Here is a 16330-nt window from a genome sequence, read left to right as displayed (position 1 = left end):
GGAAGATTCTTTGAGAGTCCATTAAATTGCACCAGAGGCAATCAGAGGGTAAGAATTGGGGAAACTGGAATCACTTCAAAAGGGAAAACATTTATTTACTTAGGTACCAGGAATTGAATTTAGGACCTTACACCTGCCAGGCAGGCGCCTTGCTGCTGAGCTATATCTCTGGCCTGAAAACTTTATTTAAAACGGCAAAATCCAGGATTTCAATATCCTACTTAAGAATTTTTTCTAACGTGCTCTCCAAAACCAGAAATTTTCCCTTTTGCAGTAATCCAGAACTGAAGGCAAAAGCGCACACCAAGATCAGTCCATACAGGTATGTGTACCCTAGCACGTAGGACAGCTCATGTCATACATCAGATACCACCCCACCAGTGTGCACCTGTAGAAATAAGTGCTGCAGAGGGCTAGCACAACCACATATGAGGCTTCTGAGATGCCTTTCCTCCCTTCCAGCTCCTGACCACTCAGCCCCAAACCTCAGCCAAAGCCAGAGAACCTCCCTTCTCAGTGAACTGGGCCCTGAAAGGCCAGTGTCATCCTGGCTGACACAAGGAGCCAAGACAGTCTTCTTGGACACCAGCCTCTTTGCCCATCTCCTGAACACAATCCAAGGGAAGGAGCTCGAGCTGCCACAGGAGAGTTACGACCAAGCAGGAGTGGAAAGCACAGGAAGGGACGGTGTCATCCTTGGGTTTCTGAGATCTCACACTGGGCACTGGGCACCTGACAGAGTCATTACCATGCCCATTCTACAAGCGAAGACACTGACCCAAGAAGTTATTTGTCCAGGACCATGTGGAGAGGTAGCAGGACCACAGCTTGTCTCAGGTTGGCACTGGTGTCTGCACCTCTTAGAGCCACCTGCTGAAGTACTACTGCCCACACGCAGATCCTACCCTTCTCTCAGCAGTTAATCCAGTGCTGGGTTTGCAAAAAAGCTTGCAGCTGCCCTGGCATAAACCAAGATGGTTTGAAACTGCCGGCAACCTCTGGTCTTTCCCAGAACCCATGGAAGGACTGTGCAGAAATGTCTTAGGAACCCAAAGAATGAAGCAGGAGAGGCAAGGATGACCACGGACCACGGGGTGTAGATTAAGGGTTGTTTACTTTACCCAAAATAAAGCCTGGCACGCTAATTTTTAAAAAATTTTTCTTTTTTGGTGGTACCAAGGATTGAACTCACAACCTCGTGCTTGCCAGGCAGGCACTTATGCTGCTGAGCTAAATCCCTGGCTATTTTTTCATGAATGAACATATAGCACAGGTAGATCACAGACCTCCAGCTCACACTGCCAACCAATTTATTCCCTATGCTAATTTCAACCCTGGCTGAGTTGTCCTCGGATAGTAACAGTAGGGACAAGCACAGGTCCAGACATCAACAGTTGAAACAGAACTAGAGGCAAAACCTGGATATGTACACGCACACCTATAATCCAAGCACCTAAGGGGCTGAGGCACAAGGAGCACAAGTTAGAGCCCAGCCTGGACAACTTAGTGAGATCCTATCTCAGAAACCGTGCAAGGGGTGCGGGAAATGTAGCTTGGTGCAAAGGTTAAGTTCAATGCCACAAAACAAAGCAAAGCAAAACAAAACTGGAGGCCAGGGTTCACACATGTGGTTTCTCATCTCCTCAAAAATAGAGCTCCTTGGGAAGGAAGACATCCCTAGGGCCCTGCCACTCGGCCTAGTCAGGTAACAATGCAAGTTGGTCTATTACCAAATTTCCATCTATGTGGAAAACACATCTGACTAACAGTGCCAGGACCATGTCTACTAGATACTCATTAAACATCGACCTATTTATCTCCCAGGTTTTCTCTTCCAACACCATACCTGCTCTATACAGAGTTCATAAACCATTCCTATTTCCCTGAGGCCTTCATCTGCTTGAGCTGTACACTTCTATCTCCTAGTTGAGCAAAGTCCCATCCTAAGTGCCATGAAGGATACTAGAAATCTGTGGTCAAACATATTCCCTGCCCTTAATGAGCTTATACAGTTTAAAAGGCAGACAAACCAACAGCATAGACAAAATTAAGCATTTTAATTTAAATGAGAGTTCAAGAGAAGGGTACACACTGACTGCCGGGCAGCCCTGCCAAGCACTCACAGGGAGATCTGCTCTCAGCTCACAGGAGAGCAAGGACACCTCCGGCTAGGGACAAAGGCTCAGCTGAGGAGGGGCACCATTTGAGCTGAGTCTGGAAAAACTGCCATGATTACAGGAAACAGGAGTGGGAGCGGCTGCCAGAAAAGGGGTGTGGACCAGACTGAAAGAGGCCACATTCCCATGTCCCCTGGGGCTCCGGAGCTCCTGGAGAACAAGACTTGGGTCCTCATCTCTGCAGCTCCACTAGGAGTGCACAGCAGGGCGAGTGTGATACACAGGGGCAGAACAAACAGGCCAGGGTCAGCACCTGATGCTTTCTATGTGCCTCCTGGACACTGGGGACCACCTGACCCTTTCACCCACCCCACTTTTCCTGTTCTCTGCTCTTTCCCACTGTCTCCACTCTGGTAAGCAACAGCACCAACACAGGAGGGCATTGTGTCCTCTCAGTGTTGTCCATTCAGACACACAAAGCCTCTTTTCCATTGCTTGGTGTTGCTGCTGTGACTCTTAGGAAGAGCCACACCTCTGGGGCCCAGCTAAAGGCTGATGCTACAAGTGCAGGGCACAGTGAGATCTGCACACATGTCCTGCCCATGGGGTGGGGACAGAGCCTCCAACTCAAGGAAACAGCTTCTTCTCCAAGTGTTTCTTTGAGAAGCCTAAGAGGGAGAAGAAAAAAGGGAAGAAGGAACAAAAGAATGAAAAGAGGAGAAAAAAGAAAGCGAAGGCCCAGGCCCAGGGCTGCAAGGTGACAGATCTGGATTCAGTCTCCTCTGAGCAAGATTGTAGTCCTCTTCTGGCTGTCCAGGGAGGAAGGCCAGGGTGCTCTCCAAGATACCACATCCCTGCCTCGGTGCTGAAGCAGCAGAGAGGAAGTCGGGGCAGGACTTTCTCTGAGGATGATTGAGTGTGTTCAGGACATCAGGCCCATTATGAAAGGGTCCTGCTCCAGAGGTCCACCACAACTTGCTTTAGAGCTGGGCTCACACAGTCCACCTTTCACTTTGGGCCTCCACAGACTGCACCAGGCCTTCCCCCAACACGGCAAAGTCCTCCAAGATTGCTTCTATATTGGGCACCATCACCAGCTCCTCGCCCTGAGACACCACCATGCGCCCTTTTGTGCTGGAAGCCTGGGGGAATCAGAGAAATGTGCATTGCAGCATTACAAAGGCAAACCCAGAGACACACTGCTGGGGGACAGAATCAGGGTGGTGAAGAAAGACACACGAGCCCTCAGCCCATGCTGACGTAGAGTCATTCACAGAAAGACTACACAGACATGGATACCAGCAAGGCACCACATTCCCACTCAGCACACCCCAGCTGTACTAGCCAGCACACCTTGAAGGGCTGGGGCTGGAAGCTGGTGGGCTTCCAGAGTACACCGATCACCTCTCCACCATGCTGGTCATAAAAGAAAAGTGCCAGATCCTCAAAGGCTTCCTAAGAAGGGACAAAAGAGACAAGATTACAGTGGGTACCGTTCCCCAGCTCGACCAACCCTTGAGGACTCACCCTGAGTTGTGCCAGATAGAGCTGAGGAGGATCATAACCCAGCACTGGCATCAGCGATGAGGGCCCTGGCTCCCTGAGCAGGCCACGACAGAAGGAGGCAGCTGGACAGTCCACAGCCTGACGGTGCCGGGGAATGTGGCGGGGAGACAGGCGGATCAGCACGTCATATATGTCCAAGGGTGGCCGGAACACCGTCTAGGGAGAGGGCAGGGAGGTGTTAGCAGTGCTCCAGTAAAAGACCCTTCCACATGCCCACTCTGCTCCTCCCTGCATCCAACCATCCAATATAGGCTTGTGTGCCCACTTGAAGCAAGAATGCCAAGACCTCCAGAAGAAGCAGGCAGAGCAGAGGCTAGGAGGAAAGGTCCTAGAGAAGCCCAGGTTCTCCTCTAGGCTCCACGACTGCCAGTCTCAACAAACAAGGGGACTAGACATTCTGCGAGGGCTCCCCAAATACTGGACTTCCAGGGTTCAAAGAAGCCCAAGAGCTCCTGGAGTCGCTGTGGACCTGAGGCTTACCCTGATGTCTCCAGGTCCCCAGGGATCCATCAGCTGTTTCTCTAGGATAGACAAAGCCTCAGCTGCTAGAATCACAAGTTGCTGGAGGATCTAAGGGGGTAGAGAAACATCAGACCAGAACTAACCACAGGTTTCTCCTAGTTTAGGCTGTGCCATATTTTCCCTGGGACAGAAAAATCAAATTTGGGGTAGGTATGGGGTTGAACCTGGGCTGTAGGTCCATCCTGTGTCCACACAGAGCTTTTGCGGTCCTGCGGAGTCACAAGGACCATAACAGGGAGTCGCGTCCGAGCTGCCAGGAAATCACGGTGGATCTCCACCTGCTCCTCCGCTAGAGACAAGTGGGGTTCCTGGGTCAGACTATCCCTTCCAGGAAGACACTCTTACCCCCAAGTCTTCCCACTATGCACTCAGCAGCTGCCTAGCACAGGAATTTTCCAATACCCCTTCCCCAAGGAGCAAAAGTAAAGAAAGGGATACCACATTTATTTTAGCTGGGGGATGTTAATCTCCCCTCAACTCAGGGGCAGAATTTTCCACTGCCTGGCACCTCCAGGCTAGTTTCCGGGCAGGCACAAGCTGAGGCCTGCTCCTGGCCCCATGCTACCTACCTTAGCTCCCACACCTAGAGAATTAGGAATCTGACACCCTGCTCTCTGCTGAGATGCACAGCTCCTCAGATTACAGCTGGAAATTGCCATACCCACCCTAAATAGGTGTAGGCTACAAGTTTACGCTTCCTTGCTCCTGCATAAGACTTCTCACCTGGTATTTAGGATCTTCCTCCATAGCCCTTCAGGCAGCCTGCTTACCACCCCAGCCACTCTTGTCTCTGACCACCACATGGCAAACCTCTTTGCAACAGCCAGGCTTGACCTGATCTCCCCCTCTCCAGAACTCCCTACTCTGAGATAGTCACATTTAGATACCAGGACAGGATAAGCACAGAAAAAACCTAACTTCGAAAGCCTTGCCTCTTGTCCTACTCTATAATCCATAGAGTATTTCTCCCAGGAGTCTGACCCCACTCCCACCACTTACCAGTGAGCTCATTGTTGAGGTTGACAATGAGGGGATTATTCTTCCAATCAAAGGTTGATACAAGGGAAAGGAACCGAAGGAAGCCAACCTGGGGGGAGCTGAGTGGAAGGAGTGAGAATGAGTCTGGGGCCCTGCCATGGCCCCCTGCCAGGATTTTCCCACAATCCAGGCGGCCCAGACCTCTTAGTATGACTCCCGTGTGGGAGAAACAGTGTCTAAGAACAGTCTCCACCACTTCTTCAGTTCCCTCTCCCACTCAGACTGAGGCTACAGCATGCAGGATGAAAGCTGGCCTCCAGGGAGATTCCTGCCTGGGGAGAAGGTGGAGGGAATCACCTGGGAGGGGTGAAGGGTTCAGGGTGCAGGAAAAGGGCAGCAGTCACCAGATCCAGGCTCTCATCAGTGAACCCCTCACCCAGAAGCTGGGCACGCACCCACCGCTTGGCCAGCCGAGCTACACCAGAGAAGGCGGGGTGCTGCTGCTGGAGGCTGGGGGTAGAAGAGGAATAGCAGTGAGAGGCAGACACTCAGGGCTCAAGATCTCTGCCTTAGCCTCACTGCTACTGTTTACCCAACCTGTACCCAGTGCTGACCTCCACACTGATGCATTACATACATTTTCTCACGTCTTCCTAACAAACACCTAAAAAGTCAACCCTACCAATGAGAAAAGGTCTGGAGGGAAACCCACCCAAAGTGGCAGCACCATGATTCTGAACCTATACCTGAGCTACTTGACTTCCAAAAGAACAGGCAGTCTGGTAAATAGAACCAGAGGCCAAAAGAGGCATACCCATGCAGGGCACTGGTGAGCAGGGGCAAGTGCTTTGTGTCTCTCTCAAGGCGGAGAGAGGCAGGCGTGTCCCTCAGAGAGATCATCCCCTCAGGGCTCTGCACCTCTCTCAAGATCTGTGGCTCCCGCTGATAGGCCACCCGGATCCGGAACACAAAGCCATCCTGTTGCAGTAGAGTATGGGGTAGGAAGTGAACATCAAGCTGGGACCTGGGCGGCTCTGCCGCCTACATTCCCGCTCCCCAGCCTGGTGTCCACCGGCCTCTTCCTGTTCACCCTGCCATCCCCAGAGCCTCTTTCTTGGGCTTCCCTGCCCTGCACCAGCCTGACCTTGAGAACATCAGTGTGTGTGGCAGTGGCACGGCACTGCAGTCCATGCTGCTGTGTCAGCAGCTCTGCTAGGCGCAGCTGAAAGGCGGCTCTGACCCGCTGCACCGCCTCAGCATCTTGAGGCCAATGACCACTGCCCTCCAGATGACAAACCACTGAGGGAGAAGAACAAGAGGTCTCATGCTGCAGCTTGGCATAGAACTGCGCTGTCACTCGCTGCTCAGAGCCTTCTTACCAGTCATGGGCTCCACATAGGCCGGGCAGGGTTTATCCGACCGGGGCAATAGCAAGCCCCGCTCTTGGAGATGCTCATGAAAGGAGAAGGCAGGTCGGACTGGGGCTGGTGGGAATACCTGTGGAAGAAGAGGGCTGAGGAAGACACGTAGGATTGAGTGTATCCAGAGGCAGGAAGCATAAGGGACTGAAGCAGAGCTGGGGAACAGACAAGCTTGTGTAAAGGGCCTCCTTGTACCATACCTCCGTATAGCGCAGCACAGGGTGGGCGCCCTGGACGGCAGACACAGTCAGAGGGAGACCCTCCAGCCCCCACAGCAGACGGCTCAGGTCATCATAGCAACACACTGCCACTGTGAGGGCCTCCTCTCCCGTGCTAGAGGGCTTGGGGGAAAAGAGGGAAGAGGCTGATAACCACAGTACCACCTGGAATTCGACCTTGGCTCAGGAAGTAGTGGAGCCGGCACACCCCCTGCTGGCCACCCCAGGAAGTGAAAGCTGACAGAGGCGGACAGGACACCCATTTGTATAGGTTTGATCCCAAAGCCCTTACCTCCTTCGGACGTTGGATCAGGGCATCCAGGAAGCCTCCCACATAGTGGATACAGGTATCTGGGATATCAGCATGGCTGAGAGACACAGACACAATGGTGCCTCAGGGGCTATATCCCAGCAGACAAACTACAAACCTCCAAAGCTGGTCTACATCCTTCCAAAAGGCTCTCCAGCCTAAGGCTGCCTCCTCAAATGCAGATGCTAACACTCACAGTGCCAGGAGGTGGGTGACCACCTGATGGGGGATAAGACGCTTCTGGTGTAAAGAGGATGCCTCCCAGACCACAGCTTCCCGAATGGCTCCATCCTGGAAGCGCCGTAGTTCTGAGCGGGATCCCCAAAACTGGCGGAAGTCAGCAGCCTGAGGAGAGCCAAGGGATGAGAGAAGAGATTAGAAAAGAAAGGTTAGCTGGATGTGGTGGCAAATGCCTATAATCCCAGCACTCAAGGGGCTGAGGCAGGAGAATTGCCATGAGTTTGAGACCAGGCTAAATTACACAATGAGACCCTGTTTCAGAAGAGAGAGAGAAAGAAAGAGACAGAGAGAGAGTGAGCGAGGTACCAAGAGTGCTGGAGGCAGCAGAGAAAAAGGGAAAGAGAAAGACAGAAAGGGAGAAAGGGAGAAAAGGAGGGGGGGGGAGAGGGGGGAAGAGGGGAAGAGGGAGGAAGAAAAAGAAGGAAGGTGGGCAGGTGGGCAAGCAGGCAGGGTGTTTCAGAAACTTCTCGGACAGGCTTCAACATATGCAGTATAAAGATTAGCCACCCCTCCTTCCCATATATCCTAGGGCTCCTCACCTCAGGTTGGTCAGCCTCTGGACCCAGCTCAAGGACACTGCTCAGTCCCTCAGGCTGGAGGAGCAATCCCAAGGACAGGGCCCCAGAGTCTCTGTGCTTTGGTGGATCTTGGCTGATGTCCCACTATAGAGAATAAAAAAGCTCAACTCCACTCAGGACTCTCCCAGTCTAGCTAGAAAGGAAACACTATCCAGCTGCGGTAAAGAGGGATGCCAGGCCCTTTGCATATGTTAGACCCCTGAATAGCCCCACTCACTCCCCATCCTATACCAAATCACCTCTGGGACTGGGGGCCGAGAGTGAGCTAGCAGCTGCAGTCGGGTCCCCAGACCCTTCTCCAGGAGGGCAGTTAGTGGGCCCAGAACAGCTGAGACGTAGTCCCCACCACTGTCCTGCAGCTCTGGACAGAGCTTTAGCCGGTGACATGCTGCCTGCAGGCGACTCACTGGACGGACACTAGAGGGGCAGAGAGAAAGTGGAATCAAAGTATGTCAGCCTAGGGTAACATCTCCTCCTTAGAAAGTCTGATCATCTGCCTAAGGATCTTTACGCCACTGCCCCAGAAGACAGGACCCACCTACCTACCCTGGTCACCCCTTAACTCACTGCAGGACGTGGTCAAAAGATCGGACCATAGGTTTGGGAGTCATCAGCAGCAGCTGGAATCCATCATCAGCTTTGCTGTCCAGCAGCGCCATGGACAGCCGTGCCTCATGCTGCACCTGAGGTCAGAGTAAGGAGGGTCCATCACTGTAGCTCTCTTTGACCCAAGGGCTCAGACCAGGACATATGCCTGACCTCACTTCCTTGGAGGAGTTTCTGGGGCTCTTATACTGCCCCAAACGGTCTGAGCTAGGCTACCTAGGGAACGCAGGAGTTGGGGCCCATGGGTACCTGGTGGTAAGTGGAGGCGGTAACATCAGCACAGAGGTTGAGGCGGCCTGAAGAGTCCAGGAAGACAACAGGGAAGGCTTGGTAAAAGTCAGCCAGGGCCGGCTGCAGGGTAGAGAGAAACCAGTCAGGGTTGGGCTTTACCTTCCAGCCTCCTGGCACAGACTGGAGCCTTCCTCAACTCACCAAGGAGGGATCTGAGCTGAGACATAAACTGATCCCATTAACGGTCAGATCCGTGGTGGCTGGAGGAAACCAAAAAAGGCTGTAAGGAGGAGTTCCCTGGCTGGAGACCCAGCCCTAATGACACCTTGCTTGGCCTGGTGGCCGCAACAAGCTGCCTCTTCATCTGACAGCAAGGAATCAAGGGATTCTTGGGATTAGTAGAGTTCCTGGCCTTCCACAGTTTAGCTGCCTCACCCAGAAACTGTAAGACGCTTCTCAGGACCTGGTAGCCACTCATGGTAGTGTGGATCTTGCGTGTGGACACAAGGAAGGCAATCAGCATGGAGATAAGGAATCCATTAAACCCACCCAGGCCCTGCAACAGAGAGGAACAGGTCTGAGCCCAATGCCAGCCCGTCACACAGCAAGCCAGGGGGCTGGGGCACTCCAAATTTACCTTGTCCAGCTCCCGCTGCCGCAGCCAGACCTTCAGAAGTGTCACCCCATCCTTCAGCCCCTGGGCAGAGCTCAGCACAGTTGAAAGCAGCTGCATGTGGGACTCTAGAGCTGTATCCTGCAGGACCCATGTGTTGTAGTGAGGGGTAGGAGGTTCTGGTTTCCCTGTGAGAGGAAAAAGGAAAGCACGAAATGAGAGAACACCACAACCTTCCCTCTAGCACCACTCTACACCAACACTTGCTCACCATCCCCTGGATGACTCTGTCCTTGATACCAGGTGGAGCGCACATTGTTCTTAGATGGCAGTAGGCGACACGGGCGGAAGAAGTCAAGTGGAGGGCAGGGATGTAGGCGCACAGTGACCAAGTGCTCATCCTTTCCTAGGTGGAGACAGGAAGCGCTGAAAACCACAGAAGTCTCCACTCTGCTCCTCTTATACTTAGGGACCCCTGCCTTCCCACCTCAGAATGTGCGTGCCCTATCTTGCCCTTCACACTGGAGCCTCATGCCTCTCCCCATGCTCTTGAGACTCACTCCTAATCCCCTAGACCTGAGCATTCTATGGCTCTCCCTCCAAATCCACCCAGTGTACGCTTCCCACCATGTGGCCGTAACAGTAACAGTGGTTTCAGGTGGCAGCCGTTGGCATAGGAGAAGTGAACGCTGCCAAACAGGGGATCTCGGGCCAGGTGGTCAGCCAAATGGGCCAGGTAAAGAGCACGCTTTCGGAAATAGCGCTGGTTCAGCAGGTCCTTGTCTTGTAGGATTTCCTGAGGAGGCCAAAGAAGAGAGGGGGCCAACACATAAATGCCTGCAGGGTTTGAGCATAAAAAACAGCAAGGTGGCAGCCCTAGTGCTCCTCGGACTGTAGAGGGCCTGGGCCAAGGCTAGCAACACCATATTCAATTCTCAATGAACCTCCTACATGATGCGTTTTAAAATTTTGTTGAAGCTTTTTTCTTTCCTTTTTTTTTTTAAATTCTTGAAATAAAGTGGATTTAGGAAAAAAAAAATTCTCAAATGAAGAAATGTTCCAAAAGGGTAGCAACTCCCCAACAGCCCACCCAGGGTGCTCTGAAGATGACTGCGGTGGTTTGCTCTTTTGATTTAGAATTCCAATTTCAATCCCATGACAAGTGGCATGTGGAAAAGAATGACTCAGGGATTAGTAAGTGGTCAGGTACTAAGTTTTCTACCCCCAAACCCTAAACCTTACCCTGGGCATAGTCAGTGCCATATCCACATTGATGTCGGGCCGGGTACAAGTACCCAGAAGATAGCTGCCCACAATAGTGACCTGGACTGGAGGCAAGAAGCGGAAAGAGCCCTTCACAGTAAACGGCACTTGGTGGAGAGGGACTCGAACCCCAGCTGGGAGCCATGCCTGGTCAATAAGCTGTGGGGATAGAGAGAGTTACACATGTTGATATTAACGCCAAACTCACATAGATACTAGTTTCTTTATTCTAATGGATTTGCTGCCTGCACAATGAGAAAACCATTGCTAAAATAAGGTAGGGAAGGAAAACACTGTCAACTCTGTCATTACTGGATACAGACCTGGAGGACCACCATAGCATCTCATCTACAAATGTGGTGGGACATGATAGTGGAACCCTTCAATCCCAATGCATGGGAGGCTGAGTCAGCAGATCAAGAGTTTGGAGCCAGCAGAGGCTAAACAGTGAGATCTTGTCACCAAAATAACCCCTAAAAATCTGAGGAGGCTGCTGAGAAAGGGCCCCTTAAGATCTGGGTTGCCAAGCATGGTGGCACATGTCTATAGTTTGGCTAGTAGGGAATCTGAGAAAGGACTGTGACATCAAGGTCAAACTGCATTTTATGTCTCAAAATAAAACACAAAAAGAAAGAGCTGGACACCATAGCACATGCCTGTAATCCCAGCACTCTGGGAGGCTGAGGCAGGAGGACCACAGTGAGTTTGGGCTACCTAGAGAGAGTTTGAGGTCAGCCTGAACTGCACAGCAAGATCCCTTCTCAAAAAAACAGAAAAGGAAAGAGATGTATGTAGCTCAGTGGCACATAATTTACCAAGAAGGCCTGCGGCTCTGGGTTCAATCTCTAGTACAAAAGAAGAGGGTGGATTAATTATTAAAAACTGAGCATGATGACCGGGGATTTAGCTTAGCAGCACAAGCATCCACCTGGCAAATGCAAGGTCATGACTCCAGTTCCCAATACCAAGAAAACAAATAAACAAACACTGAGCATGAAAGAAGTATCACCATTTCTATCTCCTTATACAAATTTGAGACCAGCTGTACTATGTGAATGTCACTGATTCCCTGTAACAGGTGATAGTGAACTTCTTAGAGGTGAATGCCTGAACTATCCCCCAAACCCACTTACTTACCCATCACGAAGTACTAACAACTGCAACTAAACCCAAATACTGAGGTTTTTAGTTTAGAAACAATTCATTAATATCTTTTGTCTTAAAAACAACAAGCATGCCACAGGTTCACTGCCACTGCCCAAGAATACAGAGACTACCAGAAACATGGTTATAGGTACACCTCAGTCTGTGACACCCTAGTCATTGCTTCTGTGATTGTGAATTTGAAGCTGGAATCTCTCCTAAGAATGGACACACCAGAAAGTAAGGCATTTAGGGTTACACACTATTAAAGTAACTATTCTTAGCCAGGTATGATGGTGCACACCTGTAATCCTAGCCCTTGGGACACTGGGGCAAGAAAATCACCATTAAGTTCTAGGCCAGCCTGGGCTACATAATGAATTCAAGGCCAGACTGAACCATGCAGCAAGATCTTATCTCACAGCGAGATCCTGTATCAAAACAAGACCCTGTCTCAAACAAAACCAAAAGGTGGGGGATATAGCTCGGTGGCACAGCATCTGCCTGGCAAGGATGAGGTCATGAGTTTAATTCCCAGTACAAAAAAAACTCATCAAAACAAAACAGAAAAGCCAAACAAAAACAACCATATAGACAAAAAAAAAAAAAAAAAAACTTCTCAAAAACTAATTCTTGGTGTTAACAAAATGGATTCTAAGGAGTGAGGGATTTAGCTCAGCAGCATAAGCACCTGCCTTGCAAGCGCGTGGTCGTGAGTTCAATCCCTGGTACCAGTTCAAACAAACAAACAAAAAGATTCTACTGAGCAACCCTATAACCAGAAGAGAGAATACTGGATTATACCCACCAACTCATCACAAACTTTGTGCCTACCTTTCCAGAATATCTACATTTGGTGATATCGGGACCATTCGTATGGGCTGAGTGAAGAACATGAATCTTCAAACCCTGCATGATTGTGACGTCATAATTGAAAGCAAAATCTGTAGATATGCACCTTAAAGTTTGAGTGAAACTTTTTCTGGGGTCAGTGTATATCACAAGGTCAAAAACATATCAAAAACACATGTTTGGGGGCTGGGGATTTAGCTCAGCGGCATAAGCGCCTGCCTTGCAAGCAGGCAGTCGTGAGTTCGATCCCTGGTACGGATAAAAAACGAAAAAGACAAAAAAAAAAAAAACCCACATGTTTGGCATATATCAGGTTGAGTTCACACCACTGCACCAAAAATACACAACATGTCTATCAAGACATTTGTTGGGGCAGTACTGCCAGTGAGTTATAAATAAAAAGCACAGGCTTTAATGCTCAGGTGAGTATCCTGAAACATGGCCTTGAAGTTATAAACTCCTGCCTCAGCATCCCATGTGCTGGGATTATACAGCCGCATCATCACGTCTGACTTTCAATGTATCCTAATTGTCCTGGGTGTGCTCTTGTACTGAAGTGTCACACAGTTCTTTGCTTTCATTTGTTTTTCGAGTCAGGGTTTCGCTGTGTAGCCCAGGCTGGCCTTAACCTTAAATCTCCTTGCTATACTCTTCTTGCAAGAGTGTGCTGCCATTTCCAGCAAAGAAGGCCCTAAAGAAGTTTAGTGATACTATCCATCCTTTAAGACTTCTGGAAAGTACACCTGTGTTGAGAGTTTATCTTTCTGAGGCATTTTCCAGTTCATGTGATAGATACATTCTGTGAGTTATTATCAGTTTAGTGGACAAGAAGCCTGCCAGAACTGGCAAAGTCACTAATTCTGCAAAAAAAGGGGCCAGAGGGTTTAGCTCAGTGGCACAAGTGCCTGTCTGGGAAGCACAAGATCATGAGTTCCATCTCAAGTAGCAAAAAAAAAAAAAAAAGCTCAATGACGCTTTGAAAAAGCTCTTAAATAAAATTTAAAAAAAATAGAGCTCAATGAGCCAGCACACTATTCTGATCATAACACTGTGGAAGGCTGGGGCATAAGACTGACAAGCCTGACCCTAGCCAGGACAACTCAAAACTGTGTTTCAAAATGTTTTTTAGATGGACATGGTGCTGCAGGCTTGTAATGCCAGCACTTAGGAGGCTGAGGCAGGACTGCTGTGAGTTTGAGGCCCACATGGGGCTACATAGTAAGTTTAAAACCAGTCTTAACTATGTTGAGTTTTTTTTTTGAGACCCTGATAAATCAATAAACAAACACAGAGAAGCAAACATAGCTACATGTCTTTTTTTTTGGGGGGGAGGAGGGGTACCGGGGATTGAACTCACAACCTCACACTTGCCAGGCAGGCGCTTATGCCACTAAGCTAAACCTCCTACCATATGTCTAACCAAGCTACACGTTTAACCAAGCTCAAATCGTTACAGTCTAGCTTCCTTATAGTGAGAATCAGTTCCCTAGCTCCTTACTGAAGGCCCCACATTCCAGTTCCCCAGACCACTTGCCTCACCTCTGTCTCTGCAGTTGAGGGCACCTTCTTGATACGCTGATTGACCTCTTGAAGAAAGACATCAATCCGACCCTTTTTCTTCTCTGACAGCCTTACTTCCTTTAGTAGCTCCTCTACCTGTAAGGGGGGTAAGGGAGAATCCATTGGCCTCAGCGTCTCAGCCAAGTCCTTCTAGTCCAATTCTAGCTACCCAACAGCACCTGTAAACGAAGCAAGCTGGAATGGAACAGGATCTCAGTTTCCCGAAGTCGATTCAGCTCTTCATTGGTAGGCTCCTTGTACAGTTCTTCCGGGCTGAGCTTCACAGGCTGCAGGAGGCTGTCTACTAGGGACCCAGCCACTGTACGTTTTCTTGAGGCCATCTTCTTTCCCCCCTGGACTGTGCCATCCATGGCTGGTCCCATCATCTGTAGCCAGAGAAGGAGAAACCAATGTAGTAAACTTTCAGGTCCCTAGCATTTGCTGTCTCACGTGCCACCATGAAAGGTTGTGGGTAAAGACTTCACCTTTGCTCCTGACCCTCCTGTAAATGGGAGTCATGTTCGGTAAAATGCAAAATAACCATACGTTAGAGGAATATTACACAGTGCCACACTGAAAAAGCCTTAAATTGAGGGTTCCGTCTTCCTGACCACACAAGTTTGCAGCAATGCCCAAAACTACTTTACTTTCAGGTTCCATAAATTTCTAAGTTTCTTCGCCTGCTTGGACACAGTCCTGGGACTTCTCAAATGCCTTTTCCATTTCTCGCTCTAAACTAAGCACATCTTGCCAGGTCGCCCTCCGCTAGCACCTCCAGACTATTTTAGTATTCTCGCCTAGAAGGACTGTGAGAACGGAACTTTTGCAGTAAGCCGCTTTCGTGGCCCTTCCTAGACAGCTGTCAGACCAGGCATGCTATCTCTGGCTCGGCAGCCGACGGAGCTCTACCTACCTCTGGTTCCCCAGCAGCTCGGCGCAGGTGCTCTTCTGCAGAGGCTGGCCCCATCACTCCAGCCCAGGTCACTCTCCAACACTCAAGCCGAGTCTACACAACGTAGCTCACCACGTGCGCAGAAACGCCGAACTCTGGGCCTCAAACTGCTAGAGCGTAGTTCCGAATTCCACCCACTCCAGAGCCATTGGGTTACCGGCCGCTCTGCAGCTCACCATTGGTCAGTTTTCTCTAGGATCGCCCATTGTGGGCGGGGACAAGTGGTATTCTCCGATTTACGGCCTCTTTGCGACACTAGACGGAAAGCCGGCTGGTAGGTAGCTAGACCAGCCCTTCCTTTTCCTCACTTCCTCTACAGGAGGGCCTAACCTGCAGTGCGGGCTCACTTAGGCCCTCTAGTAGGAGTTTGTTTATTTATGCTAGTGATTCCTTCCCTTTTCCTCCACCCGCGCACTAAAGGTATTTACCGGACTAATTATCCCTACCTGCAAAACGTAGCTTGCATTTATTCATTTTTCTGTTTTTAAAGGCAAGTTTAGTCTTACTGTCATCTTGTGCCTAGTTATGATAAACATTTTTCATCACCTTTTACTTATTATTAAAATACTAAATAATCTGTTGTAGGTTTTGTATTTGTGAATTCTTTTTTTTTTTTTTTTGTATGTGGTACCGGTGACGGAACTCACGGCCTCGCGCTTGCCAGGCAGGCACTTATGCCGCTAAACTAAATCCCCTGACCCTGGGGTTCTTTAGACACGGTTTTGCTATGTAACTCAGGCTAGAGTCGAGCTCGCTCTGTAGCCCAGACTGGCCTTGAACTCAGCGGTCCTTATGTCTCAGCCTCACAAATGTTTACTGGAAAATTTATTACTAAATTTTAGCCGATAGTAGTAGCACACAGCTGTAATCCCAGAATTCAGGAGGCTGAGACACAAAGATTATAGGCAATTTGAGGCCGGCCTGAACTACACCGCAAAACTGTTTCAAAACTAACAAAATAAATAAATGATTTTTTGAAAAATTGGGCTGATGGGGCTGGGGATTTAGCTCAGCCGCATAAGCGCCTGCCTTTGCAAGCAGGCAGTCGTGAGTTTGATCCCTGGTACCGATAAAAAGGAAAAAGACAAAAAAAAAATATTGGGCTGAGAGGCCAAGAATATAGCTCAGCAGCACAGTGCCTGCCTGGCAAGTGTGAGGGC

At 49.9% G+C, this 16330-nt stretch overlaps 1 protein-coding gene across 1 annotated transcript; it reads right to left on the bottom strand.

The window, feature by feature from the left end:
- Positions 1 to 2038: 2038 nt before the first annotated feature.
- Nol6 (nucleolar protein 6) lies at positions 2039 to 15332 on the bottom strand. The gene is made up of 26 exons (XM_003470833.5): positions 15132 to 15332; positions 14398 to 14604; positions 14198 to 14314; positions 10643 to 10822; positions 10028 to 10196; positions 9672 to 9806; positions 9425 to 9588; positions 9223 to 9343; positions 8989 to 9047; positions 8806 to 8907; positions 8518 to 8633; positions 8190 to 8367; positions 7912 to 8034; positions 7329 to 7477; positions 7115 to 7190; positions 6805 to 6945; positions 6563 to 6680; positions 6328 to 6482; positions 5998 to 6161; positions 5541 to 5693; positions 5205 to 5302; positions 4370 to 4494; positions 4164 to 4253; positions 3645 to 3839; positions 3471 to 3572; positions 2039 to 3259 (listed from the first exon to the last, which is right to left on the bottom strand). Exons 1-26 carry the CDS (start codon positions 15183 to 15185, stop codon positions 3110 to 3112), a joined length of 3441 nt encoding a protein of 1146 aa, XP_003470881.1. The 5' UTR covers positions 15186 to 15332; the 3' UTR covers positions 2039 to 3109.
- Between the last annotated feature and the right edge of the window lie 998 nt (positions 15333 to 16330).

This window comes from Cavia porcellus, unplaced genomic scaffold (assembly GCF_034190915.1).
Source record: "Cavia porcellus strain 051 isolate PalLab524CR breed Dunkin Hartley unplaced genomic scaffold, mCavPor4.1 scaffold_1, whole genome shotgun sequence".
NCBI classification, from domain to species: domain Eukaryota; kingdom Metazoa; phylum Chordata; class Mammalia; order Rodentia; family Caviidae; genus Cavia; species Cavia porcellus.
This window is presented reverse-complemented; position numbering and strand designations above follow the sequence as displayed.

Bases quoted from the DNA above. Each gene is read 5' to 3' on its own strand.
- Nol6 (XM_003470833.5), bottom strand. From the start codon at position 15,185: ATGGGGCCAGCCTCTGCAGAAGAGCACCTGCGCCGAGCTGCTGGGGAA. The intron at 9,807-10,027 runs GTGGGAAGCGTA...GTCTCCACCTAG, and splicing joins GTTACTGTTACGGCCACATG to GAAAGGATGAGCACTTGGTC. The intron at 8,035-8,189 runs GTGATTTGGTAT...TATTCTCTATAG, and splicing joins CTCGGCCCCCAGTCCCAGAG to TGGGACATCAGCCAAGATCC.